General features: G+C 39.3%; 1 protein-coding gene and 1 long non-coding RNA gene across 5 annotated transcripts in view; one reads left to right on the top strand and one right to left on the bottom strand.

Annotated features, from left to right (window-relative positions):
• LOC149470365 (uncharacterized) overlaps positions 1 to 6,182 on the bottom strand; it is a 102,361-nt gene extending 96,179 nt beyond the window's left edge. For all 4 annotated transcript variants that reach the window (XR_016309144.1, XR_016309145.1, XR_016309142.1 and 1 more), the window contains exon 1: positions 5,671 to 6,182. This is a non-coding gene — a long non-coding RNA (uncharacterized LOC149470365). The remainder of the gene's footprint in view (positions 1 to 5,670) is intronic.
• Positions 6,183 to 6,410: 228 nt separating this feature from the next.
• On the top strand, positions 6,411 to 11,807 carry POU3F2 (POU class 3 homeobox 2). Its single transcript, XM_089665240.1, has one exon. The coding sequence runs from the start codon at positions 6,512 to 6,514 to the stop codon at positions 7,652 to 7,654; it is 1,143 nt and encodes a 380-aa protein (XP_089521366.1). The 5' UTR covers positions 6,411 to 6,511; the 3' UTR covers positions 7,655 to 11,807.
• The last annotated feature ends 1,523 nt before the right edge of the window (positions 11,808 to 13,330 follow it).

Genomic DNA, 13,330 nt, shown 5'->3' with positions numbered 1-13,330 from the left:
GATAATACATTGATGATAGATAGATAGATAGATAGATAGATAGATAGATAGATAGATAGATGATACATTGATGATAGATAGATAGATAGATAGATAGATAGATAGATAGATAGATAGATAGATAGATAATACATTGATGATAGATAGATAGATAGATAGATAGATAGATAGATAATACATTGATGATAGATAGATAGATAGATAGATAGATAGATAGATAGATAGATAGATAGATAGATAGATAGATAATACATTGATGATAGATAGATAGATAGATAGATAGATAGATAGATAGATAGATAGATACTATGTTCATGATAAATAGATTAGATAGATAGACAGATAGATAGATAGATAGATAGATAGATAGATAGATAGATAGATAGATAGATAATACATTGATGTTAGATAGATAGATAGATAGATAGATAGATAGATAGATAGATAATACATTGATGATAGATAGATAGATAGATAGATAGATAGATAGATAGATAGATAGATAATACATTGATGATAGATAGATAGATAGATAGATAGATAGATAGATAGATAGATAGATAGATAGATAGATAATACATTGATGATAGATAGATAGATAGATAGATAGATAGATAGATAGATAGATAGATAATACATTGATGATAGACAGATAGATAGATAGATAGATAGATAGATAGATAGATCACAAAACCCAGAGTAGGACATTTACATTTGTTTAGAAAATATACAAATATAAAAACAAAATTCATATACAGACAATGCCACTATGTCGAAATATTTGTTACCAATAGCATAAACATTGTGTTTAGATTGTAACTGAAAATGTGTTAATAGTTGTAAATAATTTTAGATAGATAGATAAATAGATAGATAGATAGATAGATAGATAGATAGATAGATAGATAGATAGTACACATAATCCAGAGAAGGAAATTTACATTTGTTTGGAAAATATACAAATATAAAAACAAAATGCATATACAAATAATGCCACTATGTTGCAATATTGTCACTAATATCATAAGCACATTGTATTCATATTATAAAAGAAACATTGGTAATAGTTGTAAATATTTAAGAATATATATATATATGTATTTGAAGGGTAGATAGATAGATAGATAGATAGATAGATAGATAGATAGATAGATAGATAGATAGACTTACACATACAGTACATGCATGTTGCCTGCCTATATTTATTATACCTTTAACTGGTTCTTTGGAGCATTTTATGTTTTTAAGCAGAGGCTGCTTTGCATTGATGAGTTCTGGTATGCAGGTGATGTACAAATGTATGACAGATGAGCTTAGTACACGTTTGCTAGAAGTACACCTAATCCACAAATGATATAGACGGAGGCATGTGTCTGTCCGTGTATTAGTATCTGACAAATCCGGGGCTAGTTAGAAGGCATAATGCACTAGTTGAAAGCTTTGTAGGAGCTGTTTGAAATCTGGGATATTTGAAATGGAGCACAGCCCTGGTATTTGTACAGCTGCTTTGAAGAATGGAAAAGCTGAACCCAGCTCTGCAGTGTGTATCCCAGGCACAGCATCACCTTCACCTTCCATAGACATGAGAGGAGCCTGGATCTCCAGAGCAACTAATAGCGCACCTAACCCTCTGTCATTCACCTCCTAGGACTTCTCTCACTGAAACCTCATTTACATTTACTTCATCTCAATCCCATGTGTGTTACAGGACCTCTACAAGAAACAGCACTGTGTGGGATCACTACTAAATCCACTGGTAGGGAACTCAGGAAGAGTCTGAATAACAAGCTGAGGATAAAATGTAACAACATATGTCGTATCTACTTCCACCGAGATAACCCTATATATATCTGGATAGTAAACCTACATAGTATCTGCATCCAACTACATAAGTATCGAGATCAACTTATAAATAGTATACTTATATGGTATCTGCATCCAACTAGATGATCCTATATAGTATCTAAATACATTTAAAGAATTTTAGATGCAGTATACTTTTATAGTATCAACATCCACCTGCATAACCTGTACAGTATCTAGATACATTTAAATATTCGTATATACAGTACACTAATGTACTATCTACATCCAGTACATAGTATGCAGACACATTGATATAATCTTATATACAGTATACTTATATAGTATCTACATCCACCTACATAACCTTTATAGTATTTAGATATATTTATATAACCTTATATACAGTACACTAATGTACTATCTACATCCAGTACATAGTATGCAGACACATTGATATAATCTTATATACAGTATACTTATATAGTATCTACATCCACCTACATAACCTTTATAGTATTTAGATATATTTATATAACCTTATATACAGTATACTAATGTACTATCTACTACATCCATTATATAGTATCTAGATCCATGTATATAATCTTATATACAGAATACTTATTTATTATCTACATCCACTATATAGTATCTAGACACATTTATGTAATCTTATATACAGCATACTTATATAGTATCTACATGCACCTGCATAACCTATATAGTATCTAGTTACATTTAAATAGTATACCTATATATTATCTAGATCAACCTACATAACTTAAATGATATGTACACATAGTATCTTTACATAGTAGACCTATATAGTATCTAGATCCACCTACATACATAGTATCTAGATCCAACTACATAACCTGTATAACATCTAGCTGCATATAGATATTCCTATATAATATCTAGATACATTTAGATGGTATAGCTATATAGTATCTGGATCCACCTAGATAAACTATGTTCATCTAGGTGGTATACCTACACAGCATCTAGATCCACCCAGATAATGAATAGATAGTATTTTAGATAATTCTATAGAGTAAACCTATAAAGTATCTAGATCCACCTAGAGAATCATATTTTGTATCTAGATACATTTAGATAGTATTCCTATATAGTGCCTAGATCCACCTACATAACCTATACCTAGCTAAATATAGATATCTATAGTATCTAGATCCACCATTGAGCGATATATATATATATATATACATAGAGAGAGAGAGAGAGGGGGGGGAGAGAGAAAGAGAGAGACTAAGCAAGCAAATGCTACATTTTACCAATTCAGAAATTGCTATTGTATCCCTGTATGTGAATTAAGTGTCAGTACTTTGCTTATGTTACTTAGCTTTCTAGATTCTGCATGTAGTGTGTGTATGTGTATATATATATATATATATATATATCCTAGGTTGTGTATAATATATTACTAATAATAGTAATTATTATTATTATTATTATTGTTCTGCTGGATTGCTGTGTTAGACTTCCTTTTCAGTTTCTGACCCAGCAAGATATGAGCCATGCAGCATGCAGTAAGTAGCAGAATACAACTAACACGTGCAAAATACCAAGTAACTTGGCCTATCAGGTACCTAAAACTCTGGAGCTCCTATCCCAAACCCCAATCTTTGGAATGATGTGGAGTGGATGGCTGGAAAGCAGATGCAGAGCAGTGCAATGTATCCAGTTCATGCAGTGCACCGCCTGCACTGTTCTCCATTCAGTAGGCAGGATATTGATACAGTCCCCTGACAGTCTTCTGCTTGATGTTATCTGACACTGTGATTGTACTTTACCTATTAGTGATTACAGGCTGCCTCGCATTTAACTCTCTCCTCCCCGGGCCATTTAGCAATGCAGTATTATTGCTGTACTGGGAACCTAATGGAATGTATTACAGCTGTAAAGACACTAGAAAGTATTAAGATGACAGCTACTGGCCATAGATGCTTATCTAGTTGACAAACACTTGTTTGTGCTATAATTTAGCTGTTCATACACTGTACAGGGTGAGTGTGCAATCTCTTTTAGATTTTACCAAATAGGAGGACAAATCTAAAACATTCAGTATGACAATAAGAAGGCCCTTGCACTGGTAGATCTATCAAACTGTATAGTGTATGGTCACATTTATCTTATTAGACCACACACCGACAATGATATACATTGAGGTAATAACTTGAGTATAAAAGCAGATTCAGTTTTGCCATAAATATTTTAGAAATTTACATAGAGTCTGAACTAGAAAAAATCTGATTGTACAATCTCCTTTCGATCTCCCAAAAGCTATGTAGTGCAAGGGGATACCTGATTGTACAATCTCATTTAGATCTCCCAACAGCTATGTAGTGCAAGTGGATATCTGATTGTACAATCTCCTTTCGATCTCCCAACAGCTATGTAGTGCAAGGGGGATATCTGATTGTACAATCTCCTTTCGATCTCCCAACAGCTATGTAGTGCAAGGGGATACCTGATTGTATAATCTCCATTAGAACTCCCAACAGCTACGTAGTGCAAGGGGATACCTGATTGTACAACCTCGTTTAGATCTCCCAACAGCTATGTAGTGCAAGCGGATACCTGATTGTATAATCTCCATTAGCTCTCCCAACAGCTATGTAGTGCAAGGGGATACCTGATTGTACAACCTCATTTAAATCTCCTAACACCTATGTAGTGCAAAGGGATACCTGATTGTATAATCTCCATTAGCTCTCCCAACAGCTATGTAGTGCAAGGGGATACCTGATTGTACAACCTCATTTAGATCTCCCAACACCTATGTAGTGCAAAGGGATACCTGATTGTACAATCTCCTTTCTATCTCCCAACAGCTATGTAGTGCAAGGGGATACCTGATTGTACAATCTCCCTTAGATCTTCCAACACCTATGTAATGCAAAGGCATACCTGATTGTACAATCTCCTTTAGATCTCCCAGCAACTATCTAGTGCAAGGGGATAGCTGATTGTACAATCTCCTTTTGATCTCCCAACAGCTATGTAGTGCAAGGGGATGCCTGATTGGATAAAAACTTATTGAACAAATAAGGTAGGTCCTTATATCACATCATTTTGGTAAATCTGATTGTACAAAGAGTGTTGATCAGGTAGCAAAGTGACCCTAACTAGTTATTAGTACACAGATCCCAACCGACTATTCTTTGCTGGTCACTCCAATAGCAAAAAGTTCTGTGATAGGTACAGTACTTCGATAGGTCACTTGTAAAAAGTCTGAAAAGTCGAATTAGCATGGAATGGTGCATTCCCCACCGATCTCAATCTTCCTAATGACACAATTGTTCATTTTCCTGATCCGACCTCCATTCCTTTCTGACACATTCATACCAATACACAGAATCCGATCAGAGCACACAGGAACGGTGAGCCCGTTGCCAGCACGCAGTAGCCCATAGCAACCGGCTGCATCCTGTTGCTAGGGGTTACCGCTCAGCGTCGCTGCCTTGATGGAGTGGATAGAGAGAGTGTGGAGACACAGCATCGCCAATAACTAATCAAGGTGTAGGAACACATAATGGCAGCGTGTACTGCACGGATCGATAGAGAAATAAACACATCATTACAAGCAGCTCCGATAGGAAGATTGGAGTTAGTCATACCCCGGGACCAGGGAGCGCTGCTCGTCATTCTTATGAGAATCAACATCTACACCGACACACACAGACGGACAGACAGATCGGAGGTCCCCCCCCCCCCCCCCCCCCCCACACACACACACCTACACTGCAATATTGATTGAGCCAGTAAGCCAATATGTGGACATTAGGGGCTCCTGACTCCTCCGTTGACCTTTCTGACTTGCAGCTAGTCTTCAATGCTTACATGTGGTCACCTGCTGGGAGCTCATCCCATCCTTGGGTAGCACCATCACCATCATTATGACCATCAGCAGCAGCAGCATCAGCAGCATCATCATGACCAGCAGCAGCAGCGGCGTCCTCTGCCCACGGCTGGGCTCTCCTAATGACATTTCCCTTCATCCCAGTGACATCATCGCTGATGACTTGTCGCAGTGCCTACTGACACAACAGCTAATCTGAAAGTAAAATCTTTATAATCGTTATGAATTGATTGGAAGATATGGAGGGGTGTGTGGGGCTGATGATGATTGCTGGGGGGGGGTAAAAGCTCGCCGTTTCCAGGGCGACCCATCTGGCAGTGATCAATCCCCAGCAACTGGCCGGATTTTATTGAAAGTTTCTGCAGAGATGGGACGCCCAGAAATGGCCAGCAAGGTAAGAGTTGCAGCTCCTGGCAGGGAAAGACAAAGAAAGTTTCCGTGGCCGGGATTGTTTTACTTTGCAGGACTGTGCGATGTACAAAGCGCCCCTCTGTTTGCACTCCTTCCATGTGGATGCAGCAGCCTCTGCAGCCTGGGATGACGGCTGGGCGGAGAGCGGAGGGGGGCTCCACCAATAGACGCTGCCGGCTGCCCAGCGTTGCTAATGGTATCCACGTAAATCAAAGGGGAGGGAGCCAATGGGAGCGCGGGGGAGGCGGTGCCGGGGACGCGTGCACAGGCACAAGCTTGCTGCAGGGGAGCGGAGGGGCAGAGACACACAGCGGAGGGAAGAGAGAGAGAGAGGGGCGCCCGGGGCGAGGAGAAGGAGCTGTCAAATGCACGGCTCCTTTAACCAGTGCTATCAGTCGGGCTCGGAGAGTCATGGCGACCACAGCGTCTAACCACTACAACCTGCTGAGCTCCGGCTCGTCCATCGTCCACGCCGAGCCCGGTGGCATGCAGCAGGCTTCGGGATACAGGGATGCGGGGACTCTGGTCCAGAGCGACTACACGCTGCAGAGCAACGGGCACCCTCTGAGCCACGCACACCAGTGGATCACGGCTCTGTCTCACGGGGATGGAGCGCCCTGGTCCACCAGCCCCTTGGGCCAGCAGGACATCAAGCCCAGCGTTCAGCCCAGCAGAGAGGAGCACCTCCAGCACCAGGGTAGAGCTCCTCACCTGGTCCACCCAGCCCATGGGAACCACCACAGTGCCGGGCCATGGAGGACCACCACCTCAGCCCACCTGCCCAGCATGGCTTCCACCAACGGCCAAGGACTCATCTACTCGCAGCCTTCCTTCACGGTCAACGGCATGATCAACCCGGCATCCGGGCAAAGCATGCACCACCACGGCCTGAGGGACGCCCACGAGGAGCACCACGGCGACCACGGCCACCAGCAGCCACCCCAACAGCAGCAACAGCAGCAGCAGCAGCACTCTCAGCACCAGGGACACCACGAGCACTCCGACGAGGACACCCCGACGTCCGACGACCTGGAACAGTTCGCCAAGCAGTTCAAACAGAGGAGGATCAAACTGGGATTTACGCAGGCCGACGTTGGACTGGCCCTGGGCACCCTGTATGGCAATGTTTTCTCCCAGACCACCATCTGCAGGTTTGAGGCCCTGCAACTCAGCTTTAAGAACATGTGCAAGCTCAAGCCTTTGTTGAACAAGTGGCTGGAAGAGGCGGACTCGTCTTCTGGAAGCCCCACCAGCATAGACAAGATAGCAGCTCAGGGGAGGAAAAGGAAAAAGAGGACCTCCATTGAGGTCAGCGTCAAGGGGGCCCTGGAAAGTCATTTCCTCAAGTGTCCCAAGCCATCTGCCCAGGAGATCACCTCGCTGGCGGACAGTCTACAGCTAGAAAAGGAGGTGGTCAGAGTTTGGTTTTGTAACAGGAGACAGAAAGAGAAAAGGATGACCCCACCAGGAGGGACTATCCCAGGGGCAGAGGATGTATATGGGGGGAGTAGAGACACACCACCACACCATGGGGTTCAGACTCCTGTCCAGTGAATCCTCCACCATCCATCACTTAGAACTTTTGATTGTCCCTTTTTTTGATACTAGCCCAGAACAAAAGCGTCTCATCACTGGACTATCTTAAATGGTAGCAGGTGTAGTGAGGATGTATTTTGACCTTTTTGCAGGCGACTACCCAGCCAATGGAGTAGAAGTGAGTATACACAAAAAAACATGTCAGGAGCTCATGTCTAGCAAAAAAAAAAAAAAAGCCACTCAGATATACAGTTCAACAGAATCATTGGTTAAAGCGAGATTTAGCTTTAATTCCCTGGGAGGATGGTGGTGATGAGGATGCTCAGTGATGATTCTAGCTGCTGTATGTATTTAATGCGGAGCCCTTTAACAAACAAAAGCAGATTACAACATTGACAATATTTATGAGTCTAAATTGCACTGCGAGGAAATTGAAGTTTACATGAACCCTTCAAGGAAGATTTATTTCTCCAAAAAAAAAAAACAATAATAGACTGGCACATTGAAACAGGGAGCAATTTCTTTTCTTTTTATTTCAGTTTACCATTGGGTTAAGGACACCATGTTCTAGTGCTCTTTTTTGTTTTGTTACCTGTTTGTGGACATTTGTTATAAACAAAAATGTGTTTTAAAATCAGTGTACATTTTATTTTCACCCTCCCACACTTCCCCTTTCCAGAAGGCTGCTTATCTGGTATACCAGATTGCACACCATGAAGACCATTGATGTTGAGTGACATCAACTTTTCAAGACTGCACTTAGGGTTTTTGAAGGAGAGCCTCATCCGTTACTTTTTTTTAAAATGTTGAGTAAACTTCATTTTCAGCCAGTGCTGAGACAGGGATGGAAAGGGAGAGAAAAATCAATGTAGCCTCTGATTGAATCGTTTTACCAAAGAGGCCTTAGGTCCTAGAGGAGGTTAAGTGTAACCAAGAACGTGCTTCAAAATAATGCACTTGGGGATTGGTGCTTAGGAGGGCCTGAATTGAATTCTATTCATATTCCTTCTTTTAATATTGGTTCAGATAATTCAGTCAACCCTAGGTCATGCCTTTAAAGTTTGGGAACTTATGGTCCCAGATAGATTCCATTCTAGATTACACTTAATGGGGGCATCCTTGCACCTAACAAGCCAGATACACCTCTTATAAACAGCCTCTGCCTTTACAGCCATTCGTATCTGTCAAGTTATAGTGTCAGAAATATTGTTTTCAAGATTATCTCTAACTAGTGCATCTTTAGACCCAATAAACCAGGTACACCTCATTTAAATAGCCCCTTCTATTACAGCAATTATTTTTGGTCAATGTTTAGTCTCAGAGGGCTTGATTTACTAAAACTTGAGAGTGCAAAATCTGGTGCAACCCTGCAAAGAAACCAATCAGCTTTCAGGTTTTATTGTCAAAGCCTAATAGAACAAGCTGAAGTTAGAAGCTGATTGGCACCAGATTTTGCACTCTTCAGTTTTAGAAAATCAACCCCAGAGATATTGTTTTCAAGATTATCTCTAACTAGTGCATCCATGCACCCAACAAGCCAGGTACTCGTCCTTTAAACAGCCTCTTCCTTTACAGCAATTATTTGTCAATGTTTATAGTCTCACAAATATTGCTTTCAAGATGTATCTAACTAGTGCATCCTTGCATCCAACAAGTCAGGTACACCTTTAAACAGCTCCTGCCTTCACAGCAATTGTTATTTGTGAACTTAGAGTCCCAGAAGTTTTGTTTTCAAGACTAACCCTAACTAGTGAATCCATGCACCCTACAAGGCAATTGCACCTCCATTAAATAGTCCCTGCCTTTTCAGAAATGATCACTAATAATTGTGAACTTAGGATCCCAGAAAGATTACTTTCTAGGTTACACCTGCAAGTTCAAGATGATATCTAATTAGTGTATCCTTGCACCCATCAAGCGAGTTACACCCCTCATTTCCACAGCCTCTGCCTTTACAGCAATTATCAATATTAATTGTGAATTTAGAGTCCCTGAAAGATTACTTTCTAGATTATACATAGCAAGTGCATGCTTGCACCTAACAAGCCAGGTACACCTCCTTTAACAGCTTCCGCCTTTATAGCAATTATTAATATTATCTGTGAATTTAGAGCCCTAGAAAGATTCTTTTCTATAGATAATACATAACAAGTGCATCCATGCACTCAGCAAGCCAGGTACACCTCCTTTAACCAGCCTCTGCCTTTACAGAAAATATTAATATTAATTGTGATCCCAGAGTCCAAGAAATATTGTTTACCTAAGTAATACATCCTTGCACACAACAAGGCAAGTACCCCTCTTTTAACAGCTTCTGTTTTTACAGTAAGTAGTCATATTAATTGTGAATTTAAAGTCCCAGAAATGTTGTTTTCAGGATTATTACTTAACTAGTGCATCCTTGCACACAAGGCAGGTACCCCTCTTTTAACTTCTGTTTTTACAATAATTAGTAATATTATTTGTAAATTTAAAGTCCCAGAAATGTTGTTTTCAGGAATATTACCAAACTAGTGCATCCTTGCACACAAGGCAGGTACCCCTCTTTTCACAGCTTCTGCTTTGACATTGATTAGTAATATTAATTGTAAATTTAAAGTTCCAGAAATGTTGTTTTCAAGATTATTACCTATCTAGTGCATCCTTGCACACAAGGCATGTATCCCTCTTTTAACAGCTTCTGTTTTTACATTAATTAGTAATAATAATTTTGAATTTAAAGTCCCATAAATGTTGTTTTCAAGATTATTATCTATCTAGTGCATCCTTACACACAACAAGGCAGGTATCCCTCTTTTAACTTCTGTTTTTACAATAATTAGTAATATCATTTGTAAATTTAAAGTTCCAGAAATGTTGTTTTCAAGATTATTATCTATCTAGTGCATCCTTACACACAACAAGGCAGGTATCCCTCTTTTAACTTCTGTTTTTACAATAATTAGTAATATCATTTGTAAATTTAAAGTCCCAGAAATGTTGTTTTCAGGATTATTACCTAACTAGTGCACCCTTGCACACAAGGCAGGTACCCCTCTTTTACCAGCTTCTGCTTTTACAGTAATTAGTCATATTAATTGGGAATTTAGATTGCCAAAAATATTGTTTGTTTTTTTTAATTATTTGAATCCTTGAACCCAAGAAGCCAGGTACACCACCAATAGCATCTGCCTTTACAGACATGATTGATTTTTCTTTTGTTTTTCAAATTGCCATTTCACTTTTGCATTGAAACTCTTAAAGCCCCGATCAAAGATTTTTTTTCACTTTGTTTTTTTGTTTTTTTTTTCTATTTTATTTCGCCAGATGTTTGTGTTGTCATGGTCTTCTTTTATCCATTGTGGTAGGAGGGCTGTGGGGACAAAAGATCTCCCCATTTCAGCCTCTTTTCACCCTATTGTCTAGAAAGCTGAATTCTTTGACATTATCTTGGAGGTAAACCTCTAGCATCCTCAAAACAAAGGCTTTAGAGGCGATGAAGCGAGGCTTCACATACTGCATTGTAACGTTTTTTTAAAGCGCCTACTTTCAAAGGCACGAAACAGAGGCAACGTTAAAAGTAGACCGGCCTACTGGCATCAGTGTTGTCACAAATTAATTTCCCATTAATGCAATTCATATAACATTTATCTTGTAATTGCTATTTAACCCTAAACTGACTGCACCGCTAACGCTAGAACTTTGGCGATTTAACCCATTCGTTCCAGCTGATCACAAACTTCACTGAAGAGTTTTTTTGGGGGCGCCTGGTACAGCAGTTTCTGATTGTTTAGCTAGAATCGGGGGGAGGGTGGGGGGATGGATAATTTTCTAGGTATCCCAATGTTGTTTAGGTGGACGCCTTTCTGGCATCGAAAGCTAACTATGTACATATGTTTAAAAATGTGTCTTATAAAATGCAAAAATAGTTTAAACGTTAATTTTGTCTATGTTTTTTTATGCTGCCCAGGGAAATATTTTTCATATCGTTTTAAAGTGGCCTGACTCACTGTATATTTATTTCTTTTAAAAACAAAAAAAAAATCTTCTGGATTTTTTTTTCCTGTCAATTTGAACAAATAGGTGGCTGAAATCTATATAAAGATGTACATTTTTTTCAGACTCCTGGAACAATTTGTTTTGGTATATTTTGAATGTGCTTGTGGGGAGAAATAAAATACAGATATCCTTATATATTTATGTTAAAGTAATATTTTATTATCTACATAAAACCAGAAAATGCAGATTAACCTGACGCTTTTATTGAATCCTTATTTTGTCTGTTCATCTGGTAAACATGAACGTGTAGAGTAGGGTTATTTTAATTTCGATTGCATACAAAATAAATCAAAATAATAGTAACTGTGCACAGAAATCCATACATAAGTCATGCTTTAAAAACCGACCTAGAATTTGGCAGCTATTGCAACTATTGATGATCAGGAGGCAAAATAATCAATATATGTGCAGTTTAAGTCATCTCAAAAGTTTTTTCTGGTGCAAGCTACTCTAATAGGGCCACCCATTCTATTTCTTTCATTATTTTATTGCATTTTTAAATATGGATTTCAGATGAGCACAGATCTATCTATCTATCTATCTATCTATCTATCTATCTATCTATCTATCTATGAGTCAGAATGTTCAGATATTTGGAATATTTGATGGATGGGATCTGAGGAGCCAATGCAGCTGCATTTTGCGGGTTATTATATTTGATCATCTTTTCTAACTCCAAGTCAATACTACACGCGTCTGAGATTTGGCTAAATGATCTCATCAATAGTCTGGGAGAAAAGTGACAGAAAGAAGAAGTGTTTTGTGACCGCAGACATGCTGATGGGTAAAAATGTTTAAGCTGAGTATGGATCTGAACGGTGTGGTCAATATCCCAGGGAGAGAGTGTTCAGAAAACAAGCTGCATGTGCCCTCTGCAGGACGTTTCAGTGGACTAGTGATAAGACAGAGGCCTCAATTTGGGGCTTTCACTTGCTGCCTCCCCTTGCTGAGATGAGGGCTTTGATTGATGGCTGCCTGGAGCTCATTGTATGCCCCGCATGGAGCTTTTCACATACTTTAACAGAAGTGGGGGTAGTCAACACAGTGCATTACTCTTTCATTCTCCTCTTTTCTTGTTGCTTTTTCTTTTTTGTATTTTTTTAAATCCTATTTGTGTTATTTCTTAGCTATGCCCTTTTATGATTTATTTTGTGCTGTTTTAATTTTTTTCTAATATTTTTAGGCTAGGAGTAACAACTGGGTAACGTTGTGCCCATCACATATTATGACATTTCCTGGCGCTCTGTGTGCACAGTCCATTTGTATGTCAGCAGTAGCCCCCAAAGATGACTTTTGTTTCATTGGTGAATGCACGCAGGGCCCCAGCCTGGGATTTGAGCCTAGCAGTGTTAGCAGTAGTCACAGATGTTTAACACTGCTAATGCCTTGGGCAGGTTGTTAGTAAACAGGAACCTTCTTCTTCTGCTCCACCATAATCTGCCTGTCTGTTCTCTTCCCAGCAATACACCAAGCTTTTTTGGTGTTTTTTTTATTTGTTTGTTTTTGTTTTTAATATCTTAGTATTAATGGCTTAAAAAAAATCAGTTGCACTGATATTATGCTTACAGAGATATTTATAACATGGGAAAGGTAAAAAAAATGAACTGCCATTTTTTTTATTTGCAGCTGGCAGAGAAAATTAAGTAGTTAGTAAAC

The sequence above is a fragment of the Staurois parvus genome, unplaced genomic scaffold, assembly GCF_062004578.1.
Source record: "Staurois parvus isolate SC_StPar_1 unplaced genomic scaffold, SC_StPar_1.0 ptg000048l, whole genome shotgun sequence".
Lineage (NCBI taxonomy): Eukaryota > Metazoa > Chordata > Amphibia > Anura > Ranidae > Staurois > Staurois parvus.
The sequence above is the reverse complement of the archived record's forward strand: the minus strand, read 5'-3'. Positions and strand labels throughout refer to the sequence as shown.

Excerpts from the sequence above, each read along its gene's own strand:
- POU3F2 (XM_089665240.1), top strand. The coding sequence starts at position 6,512 with ATGGCGACCACAGCGTCTAACCACTACAACCTGCTGAGCTCCGGCTCG.